The sequence below is a fragment of the Blennius ocellaris genome, assembly GCF_963422515.1.
Source record: "Blennius ocellaris genome assembly, chromosome: 2".
NCBI lineage: Eukaryota > Metazoa > Chordata > Actinopteri > Blenniiformes > Blenniidae > Blennius > Blennius ocellaris.
In genome coordinates, this window is record NC_137651.1 from 11,574,421 (window position 1) to 11,584,045 (window position 9,625).

General features: G+C 43.6%; 2 protein-coding genes across 2 annotated transcripts; one reads left to right on the forward strand and one right to left on the reverse strand.

The window, feature by feature from the left end:
- Positions 1-1,708: 1,708 nt before the first annotated feature.
- wdr53 (WD repeat domain 53) lies at positions 1,709-4,697 on the forward strand. The gene is made up of 3 exons (XM_080502878.1): positions 1,709-1,748; positions 2,757-3,252; positions 3,839-4,697. Exons 2-3 carry the CDS (start codon positions 2,764-2,766, stop codon positions 4,511-4,513), a joined length of 1,164 nt encoding a protein of 387 aa, XP_080359004.1. The 5' UTR covers positions 1,709-1,748; positions 2,757-2,763; the 3' UTR covers positions 4,514-4,697.
- Positions 4,698-5,298: 601 nt separating this feature from the next.
- On the reverse strand, positions 5,299-9,137 carry srprb (SRP receptor subunit beta). Its single transcript, XM_080514243.1, has 7 exons — positions 8,926-9,137; positions 8,537-8,631; positions 8,339-8,416; positions 7,310-7,392; positions 7,025-7,161; positions 6,881-6,935; positions 5,299-6,128 (listed from the first exon to the last, which is right to left on the reverse strand). Exons 1-7 carry the CDS (start codon positions 9,089-9,091, stop codon positions 5,918-5,920), a joined length of 825 nt encoding a protein of 274 aa, XP_080370369.1. The 5' UTR covers positions 9,092-9,137; the 3' UTR covers positions 5,299-5,917.
- Between the last annotated feature and the right edge of the window lie 488 nt (positions 9,138-9,625).

A 9,625-nucleotide genomic window follows, 5' to 3' on the forward strand; every position in this document is an offset into this window, starting at 1 on the left:
GGGTCTTTTCCGGGGCAGGGTTTGAAAACTGTGGCCTCTCTGCTCTGCGCCCTATTCAGGGCTGCGGTGTGGCATGCTGTTCACTGACCCAGAAATGGCCCACACTCATCAGATCTGCAGCTTTGGATGAATCAGCGCAGGGCCATCATTGTGGTGATGAAGGCTGGCGGAACAATGATCTGATGATGTAGCTCCTCTGTGTCCTCGGACCTTTTATTCTCCTGCAGAATACAAGTGCATCTCAAATAATTACAATATCAATGAAAAAGGTTGTTGTTTTGTCAGTTAGTTTGAAACTCGTATAATATTAACTAAAACATTTCAAAAAGCAATATTTAATGATACTGTATTTTAGATACATGACTTCCGATTTAAATGATATATAACAAAACAAAAAAGGCTTGTCTCAGTTTGTCTTGCCTCTTTGTTTGTGTTTGTTTTGTTCTTTTTTGCATTTATTTTTTTTATCAAACGTTTTCTAAAAAAAACTATTTGGAAATGTTACTTACAACGGCTCCAATAAAATAAATTTACAAGCTCAAACAGTGAAATTAATTTCTGAAGTTTGACTTCCAGACAGCAATATCTATGAAACGTAACCTTCACAGCGGGTTAACACCCATCCTGTGATCTGCTTATTACTGGGATTACACATTACTGTCAATGTGCAATATATCTAACAGTCAGGTGAAAACAGAAGGGATGCAATAGTCTCCGTAACTGAAGTTCAACTCCTATTTATTCAATTCTTCCAGCAAAAAAAAAGCTTGGTCATTCAGAACTCATTAGTTTGTAATTGCTTTGTGTGTTCTCAACAACAAGAGAATAAAAACTTTATTTTAAGAAAGTAATACATGAGTTGAAGATTACTGGCCACTCCATTAAGCACATTTTTACTATGATCCCTGCAGAGTTTATAGCATAGCTGCACTGGATCACTTTAGATCAGCCCTGATTGCCAGTGAACATAATGGAAAGCCCAGCTCTCTCAGACAAATCTGTGCCATTTCCCATCATGCAAGGCACTTATGGATGCAGGCACACCATTCAGTGGGGAGAAATATGTTGATGCAATTTTGAAGCTACAGAAGGAATTTGATCACAGATTTGCAGACATCAAGACCAAAGTCACTTTTCAAATTATTACACACCCCTTCATCTTTGATGTGCAAGATGCCCCTGCTGTGCTTCAACTGGAGCTGATTGACCTGCAATGCAACTCTGACCTCAAAGCCCAGTAAAGGGATGTGTTTTTGTACAGACTCTGCCTTCAGCGGCCCCCAGGTAAATTGAGTTTGAGACCCCTGGGTATAAGGCTTATGCGTTACAAAGGGCTTTTTTTAAAAAAAACATTTTTTTTTAAACAAACTGCTCCATAAAGGTCAATTCTACGGGTTTTTGCATTGACATCCTGTCGCTCAGGAGATTGACTTTATGTATTTTCGGAACCATACAGACATCTCCGGTAATTAGGATAAAAGGATAAAACCTTCTTTGTTGTCCCCAGACATTCCCAAATGTACACTTTTATTCTGTTTTATTCATTATATGTTTCAAATTATTTTGAAATTTTCGATCATGTTTCTGTCCTTAATTTTTTTCAAACTTTCTGCAGAAGTGAGTCGTAAATACAAGCCGCACTTTACGCCTGTAAGACAGTATGCAGGGAAACCAAAATATACGACGTCATCAATACGCGCCCCGGTTCCGCATGGCATCCTGCTGAAGTTTGATCTGCTCTCACTAAGGTAGTCTAAATATCTATTTGAGGACTTAATACTTATGTCATTGAGCATTATATTAAATCGTGTATGTCCAGAAAGTAAATACCTGCGTGTTTGTTGTCGTCGTTAAACCGTCAGTCAAACAGAGTGTCATGTTAGCATCACGGCTAACAGGTTAGCACATCTGCAGCAGACTGAAGGCAATGTTAAAAACTTCTCAAAGCTACTTTTACTTTAGATTGGTGGTTTTAAATGTTGAAAATATTTACGCAAAATCCTTTATTTTGCATACATAAACTATGTTCTTGCCATTCTTTTTAGTTCAGAGTATATTGTTAAAATTGTCAGTCTGTGGATTTAACCAGTTAGACCAGTTTTAAAGGTGGCAATTCTGACCTCTGGTTAAAATGGACAGGAGGAACATCTGACCTTATAATTGGTTTATTCGTTTATATATTTCTGTATTTCATATGTAAAGCGAATGATTTTTCCCCTGAAGAAATTGTTTATTTATCTGTTTGTAATAATGAATCATTTCTATTTCCTATTGCACTGCTGGAAATGGAATGGAGACTCTGTTAATACACGCATTCAGGCACAGAAAAATGCTCTTACAAATCGGGGGAAATATTTGAAGAAACAAATAATATATAAAACAAAAAAAGAGATTTCTCCCTGTTGCTGCTCATAATCTTTCCCCAGAGCAACAATATCTATCAGATCATTTGTGTGGTTAAAGGGACAGTTGAGGCTTCTGTTAATTTTGTTTTGTGCCAATTTGATTTTATTGTGCTCATTTTTATTGCTATGACAATAAAGCCTCCCTCTGCCCTCCACCCTTCAGCTGTATTCTTTGCTATAACAGTGTAGGTATTACCACTTGACTGGTTATTTGGATCTTTGCTACAGCTGTAGGGTAGATTTGTTAAGTCACAGTAACATGTCATAAATACATTTTTGGACGATAAATCCATAGAAAAACAGAAATGATACGAGTGCTAAATTATTTTATTGTTAACTTACATTTCTCAGGCTCAGTATGGCCAGGCAGTGGTCTGGCGGCCACTCCACCCCCGTCCTGTGTGTCGGAGCGTCTTCAGGCCCCGATGGCCTCCTCGCTTCAGGCTCTGAGGGCGGAGAAGTCGCCGTGTGGAGCCAAGAGGGAAACCTCATCAGCCGCCTCACTCTCCCGGGTGACGAAGATCTCACGAGTGTTGTGTTCTCGCCGGCCGCCCCGACTCTGCTGTACACGTCGCACGGAGACACAGTGAGTGTGCTCGACCCCAGGAACCTGAAGGACCCGGTGGAGACGTTCCGGGGTGCCGGGGAGGAGGAGATCAATGCTCTGGCGTTGAACGAGACGGGTTCGGCCGTGGCGGTGGCCGACGACTCCGGGGCCGTACGGGTGCTGGAGCTCCCGGCGGGCAAAGTGTGCAGGAGTCTGCGCAGACACACCAATATCTGTTCTTCCGTGGCTTTCCGGCCTCACAGGCCCAACAACCTGGTTTCTGCTGGACTGGACATGCAGGTGAGAGAGGGATATGTAAGATATTGCTGATTATTTGGATAATTTTGCTTATTCACGCAGTCGCCGCAGAAGTTTGTAAGTAGTCAACTTTGATGGCTCCATTCATATCAGCTATTGTGGAAATTGTGCAAAATGTCGATCCATTAATTGCTCCCTGAAAAGGCTGTTCGTTCCTTACTGTTGTTCCATTATAGTTTTTGTCTCATCACTTATCAATTTTTAAAAAGACCCTGAAATTTGAAGGCGCTTTATAATATATGACCAGGAATTAACTTTTACTGATTATTGATCTGCCTCTCCGGGTCAATAATCCTGATGCTGATCACATTACGACTGATGAATTCTTTTTTTTTTCCGACCACGAGGCTTGTTAATGTTGCCAATGACACATTTCTGGAAACCTGGGCACTCTTTATGTAATTTCATTGTGCATGGCTGCTGTGTTGGCTTCATCAATACTCTGTTGTCTTCAACAGGCTGTCTCATTTGGATTTTGTTGTCTTTATTCATTTTTACAGCACAGATGGTAGAAACTAAATTGCCTGAGGATGAATAAAGTTGAAGTTAAGTGTCCTTGTTGCTCCAGGTGATGCTGTGGGGGCTGCAGAAGACCCGCCCCTTGTGGACGCTCAACCTTCAAGACGTGGCGGAGGAACAGGACGACCACCAGCAGCGGCCCGGTCAGCTTTTCAACCCACCGCTGGCCCACTGCGTTTCTGTGGCCAGCTGCGGGAACATTGTGGGATGCGCGGCGGAGGACGGCCGGGTGCACGTCATGCGCATCGGCAGCGGGTCGAAGCTGGAGCAGCAGGGGGCCGTCAAGGCCCACAGCCAGGGAGCCTCGCAGGCCCACTTCGTGAGCTTCCTGTCCCACCCCTACTGGCTCGTCACCGGCGGAAACGACAGCCAGGTGGCCCTGTGGGACCTCAGTAGGCACCCGGTAGTGGCGCCGGAGGGCAAAGGTCAGGCCGCAGTGCCCAAACGCAGGAAGGGTAAAAGCAAGGCAAGAAAAAAAGAAGACTCTCGGGACAAAGCAAAGACAAGACTGGGTGCCGAAGCCGAGAAAGAAGAAGCGGAGGGTGACGACGAAGCGGCGGGAGGTGCAGAGAGGGTGACGGAGGAGAAAGCCGGGCCGAAACTGAGCATTAGGCACGGGGATAAGGTGAACTGGCTTTGTCCCGCCGTACTGAAAGGTGAACCAAGTGTGCTTGTGGCAGATCAGAGTCCCAGCCTGACGGTCTATCCCCTCTCGCCGCTGTAGAGCCGAACTCTTCACTCGTCCGGTTCTCCGGTCACATTAAAAAACGTTTGACTTGCCAAAGATGAAATTAGATTTTTTTTTTTTTCATATTCCCCCATTTTAGTTGTTTTGGTGAAATGAACCTTTGTTTTTGTTTTTTACTGCACAGCAATGATTCTCAGCCCCTTCAAGGAGACACTAGAGATGCAGGGAATCAAATGTTAGATTGGTGTCTTAAATCCTGATCCATGAACATGAAGAGTAAAACTACAGTATTCTACCAACTGTCGCTCCATTTTGTTTTGTTTTTTTAAATGTGTGGTCCAAGGAGACTCGTCTTTTGAAATGCTTTTATAGTATTACACTGGAATCCTTCATATTGTTTGGGGGGGGGGGGGGGGTAACATTTCCACATCTAAGAGAAGAGGTTTTTTGTTTAAGGTCAAACTCGAGTCTGCTGCGATCTTTCTAGACTTCAAACACACAGACAGCTCAATTTAAACGGAGCCAGAAGGAAATCAAAGCGCAGCGACTGTAAAATGTAAGAAAACAGTGATCCGACTCAGCTTGAGCTCTAAAACTGCTTTGTGGTCCGCCACATGAGCTCGTCCTCTGGGGAGCCACGTCGCTCTTTCTAAATTGAATGTAAAGCTGTTTCTTGTAAACCGAGGCAAAGCTAATTTGTGCAGTCGTGTGAACGAACAATAAAGATTTGTGAGCACGTTCATGATAAATCCTGTTTGGGGCCCAGCACTCGGAAACTGTCTGCATTAATATCAAGCAAAAAAATACTTTATATTGGACGTTTCTTGAACAATCCAGACAAACACAATTTATCTTTTACAGTCGCAACAAATTCATACATTCAATGTAGAAATAGCAATTTCAAACAGGTCAACCATCCTTCTGCAAACAAGCTTAACGCTTCTGTAAGATCGGAGGAAAGGCACAGAGCAGCAGACGGTCCAAGGTAATGAAAGGGAAAAAAAAAAGCAATTCACACCTTTCTATCTTCACAAGGCAGCAATCTTAAAAGAACCTTTGACGGCCTGTATTCCAGCAATCAAAACTTGACTTGCTAAACTTTTACACAAAAAGTCTTAAAGCTGTGAACTTTCTCAACAAATGAAACAAAGACTTTGATCGTCACAGTTGGATTTAACTTAATGAACCAGATCATTTCTCAGCCATAAACTGCTGCATCAGTTCTCATTTCTATTGAGTTTGATTGAATGTCTTTTACCATTGTGCAGCGGGGTGTGTGTGTGTGTGTGTGTGTGTGTGTGTGGAGTGAGGCTGATGTTTCCCAGATGCCCCCACTATAAGGTTTTTTTTTTGTTTCCTTTTCTTCAAGACCTCCACCACTGAGGTGTGGATGGTGAGGTGGTCTGACTGGAGCCTTTTGAGGCAAGCTGCGCTTGGTTTTCACAGTTTGGCCAGGCTCTTCTCCAGATTCTCGATGTGCGCGTCCCCCTCTTCCCCTTTGCTGCCGCGGGCACTGCACTCCAGAAACTCCACCTTCATGGGCAGCTGGCTAAACTCAAAGTCTCTGCCTCTTTTCCCCAGGTAGACGGCGCCGCCCACAGAGCCGTCCTGGGAGCTCAGCGCCGCAGAGCGAGTCACTCTCAAGGTGTTCCTGGGAGGAAAGCAAGAGAACGAATTCAACCTGGCTTCGTCTGCACACGGTCCAAGAAGCATAAACAGAATAGTAAAGCCAAGAGTTTAACAACTCTGTGAGTGCTTTTGTGGTTTAAATAATAGAACTGATTTCAACAGGATTCTCACTTTTACTACTAAACCTCTTCATGACCAACTGCCAGTGGGAGTAAATGCCTGCTGCAACTGCGCGAGTTAATAAGTTCACAGCTTGCCACAGTATAGGGCATGAATCTAATAAAAATTGGGCACGACGTGAAGTCTGCCGTGTGCAGATTGCACAATGCAATGCAAATGAAACACGAGCTGAATCGCAGCCTACGATGTACGTGAGTCGGAAGTCATAGCAGAATAAAAGATAAAAGCTAAACATGAACATTCTATGCGTTTGGAGACAAATCCTCAAAAGTTCATTTTTTGGGACAGATTTTTCCCATTATAGCCACAAAGCATCTATTTAGGTTTAGACCAAGTGACATTTCATGTTGCATTTCTATTGGTTGGTTAGTTAGTTTTTGACGGTGTTGGCAGCTGATTTAGAGCCTAAGAATTTATTATGGCTTATCCTTTGCCTTGACGGACAAAATCACAAAATGTGTAGCGGACGTAGCAGAGGTGGGGGTTAAATGAGGACTAAAAGATGCTTTGGGAATATACAAATGAACATGACCTGAGATCATTCATTGGTATCAATTCAATAAACATTTCTTTGTGAACAGTGTGGATACTTACAGCTCCTTTTCCAGCTGCTGTTGAATCAGTTTTGCAGATTTTGCCATGGTGATGTCTGAGAAATGAAGAGACTGGTGAGTAAGTCTGCCAAAAGTTCAGGTGTGGAGTAACTGGGCCATTTCCAGAGGAAAGCTGTAGCGGAACCTTGTTTGTTGCAGGCCACAAGGAGGTCCGGGAGGTTTCTGGAGACGACCGAGTCCGTCAACAACACGTACAGAAACTCCGCCACATCTCTCACTTCTTTCTGGAAGATCGCGCTGTCCACGACAAACACGATGGCCCTGGACGTGATGAGCGAGAGGAGGGAACCAAAGTGGACGAAGGCGTGGCAAGGACATAAAACACACAGGGAAGCAATCGAGATTAAATGATGAACTTTGTTCGTAAAGTATGATGAGGGTTTTTCATGAGGGTGTTTTCTGCTCTCACCTGGCTGCAGACTTGAACTTCTCCAGGTACTGAGGTCTGAGACTGTCGTGTCCTGGCAGGTCGATCAGAGTCCAGGTGCTGCCCTGAAAACACCAGGACCACCGTACATTAAAGTAAAAACCTTTAACGCAGTCAAAATAAAATAGAGACAAGCTGAATCAGGAGAGGTGAAAGCTGGCCGACGGCAACGGAATCCATAAACAAGTGTGTATTCCTGTTCAACACAGCCGAGCTCCTTTAACTAATAGTATAATAATAAATAAAAATAATACATGTGTAGAGATTGGATTGTTGAACCCATTACGACTGATTTCACTGTGCTTCCTGGATTGTTTTCCATACATTCCAGTTTCCTCAAACAGAATGTGTGTGTGTGTGTGTCAGGGTCTGCATCGACCCTGTGATTAACCTTGATAAAAGTGTCACGCCAACTTCCAGACCTCATCCCACCTGTTCTGACTTCACGTCTCCACGTCTAGAAACGTTGACCGAGTCTATCACAGGAACGACAAACTGCTCCACTTTGAAACACTGTTAGCAGTCAAGTCAGTCCGAAGGCCTTCAACCCTGTCCTTAAAAACACAATCGTGTTTTTAGCGCTATTAATAAATACAGCCTTCGAAGATCGGCTCCGCAGAATTGAGACAGTGAATCTTTTGTGTCACTGTTCTCTCCGAGTTCTCCAAGATCTATATCTTAACCTCAGCTGTTATAACATTTCTGTATCATCCCCAGGTTCCAAGTTTGTTAAAAGACCGGTGTCCTGTCCAAATTGTACCCAGCCTCCGCCAATAGTCAGCTGGTGTACATCACCCCATATGTTTCAGTGTGATTTTACTCAGCAGGTATTTTCGGCAATACAAATTGCTCAATATTCAACTTTAAATCATTTCAGCACTTACTTGGTTTTCTTGAATCCATCTTTCTGCACAGACTTGACGGGATCACCTCCAAAATCGAACTTAAACATTCACCTTCAATAATATACAAATATATAAGAAACTGCAGGATCTGCAGTGATGAACTTACCCTGTCATTTTTTGTTTTGTATGGAGCACTGCTATCAGTGATGGACGTCTGTGTCCGTTTGTATTTTCCACACAGCAGCTAAAAAGAAACAAAAATTACAGTTTATTCCAACGAAAGGTTCATGGCATCAGCTTCCCTGAGGACCAGGAGACCCATAACGTGGCCGCGGCGGCCCCGCGACTCTCTTCTGTAACGCACCCGGCTAAAGAGGAGGGTTTTCCCCGAGTCACACAGTCCCACCAGCAGCACGGCACTCCGGACGGTTTTACTGGTGAGAAAGTACTTCAGAAACACTGCAAAGAGAGAGCAGAAAGCTTCCTGGATGTTGTGAAACAGAAGCTATGGATGAAGTTTGAATGACTGCGAGCTGCTGTAACTGACAGCTGTTAGCTTTAGCATAGCCCGTTAGCTCTCACGCTGAAGACATTAAAACACATGTCCTTAAATACACCAACATTTGATGAATACATGTGAATAAAAAAAAAAAAACGCCCAGTGGAATAGAAATGTTTTCCAAAGCCCGGTAATTTTGAAATAAATGGCAACGCTCGGCCTGGTAAGCTAATGCTAACGAGCTAACTACTTACCGCAGGTGATGACGACCACTGCCAAAGCTACGATGACCGCGATCAGAAACACGGGGTCCTGCTCCTCCAGCTGCTGGCGAAGGGATTCAATATACGGTTCAAATGGATTTTCGGTCATTTCCACGTCGTTATCCCCCATGTTTCCACCGGTGCTGTCCGCTTCCATCTCTTGGCTTCAGCTAATTTGAGTGAGCTCAGCTGGGTGGTAGTGGGACACGTCTCGTTCTTCCTGACGCCTGCAGGGAGTGTGGTCGGCCATCAGGGGGCGCTGCAGGCCAGGACACGTCATAACGCATCCCTCTGTACAGAGACGCCAACAGTCCTTAAAAATGGGGAAAATTGGTATAAAAACAATGTTAACTGACGCGATAAAATATAAAACCAGCAGAAAACTGACTAAAGTGATCATCAAAAGACGCAAAACTATCACACAATGATTAAAAAGTCCTCATATAGAAGCTAAATCACTAAAAAGGTACAGGTTCTGTTTTGATGGATGTAACTACAATAACACAATAAAGCAAACAACTCTGAAGATAAAACACACAAAGGGACACAGAATAGTCAAATGAGAAGGGAAAAAAAACTACCAGACTGCCAAAAATCATCTCGAAGATAAGCAAAATGACCCCCAAAAAAGCAAGATGGCCACAACAGGATGCATAAAGATCACGACTGGATTTTTTTTTTTTTTTAAAGA

Coding starts and splice junctions, on each gene's coding strand:
- wdr53 (XM_080502878.1), top strand. CDS start 2,764: ATGGCCAGGCAGTGGTCTGGCGGCCACTCCACCCCCGTCCTGTGTGTC. Junction 3,253..3,838: donor CTGCTGGACTGGACATGCAG/GTGAGAGAGGGA, acceptor TTGTTGCTCCAG/GTGATGCTGTGGGGGCTGCA.
- srprb (XM_080514243.1), bottom strand. CDS start 9,091: ATGGAAGCGGACAGCACCGGTGGAAACATGGGGGATAACGACGTGGAA. Junction 8,417..8,536: donor AAACCCTCCTCTTTAGCCGG/GTGCGTTACAGA, acceptor GTTTCTTTTTAG/CTGCTGTGTGGAAAATACAA. Junction 7,162..7,309: donor AAGTTCAAGTCTGCAGCCAG/GTGAGAGCAGAA, acceptor CATCACGTCCAG/GGCCATCGTGTTTGTCGTGG.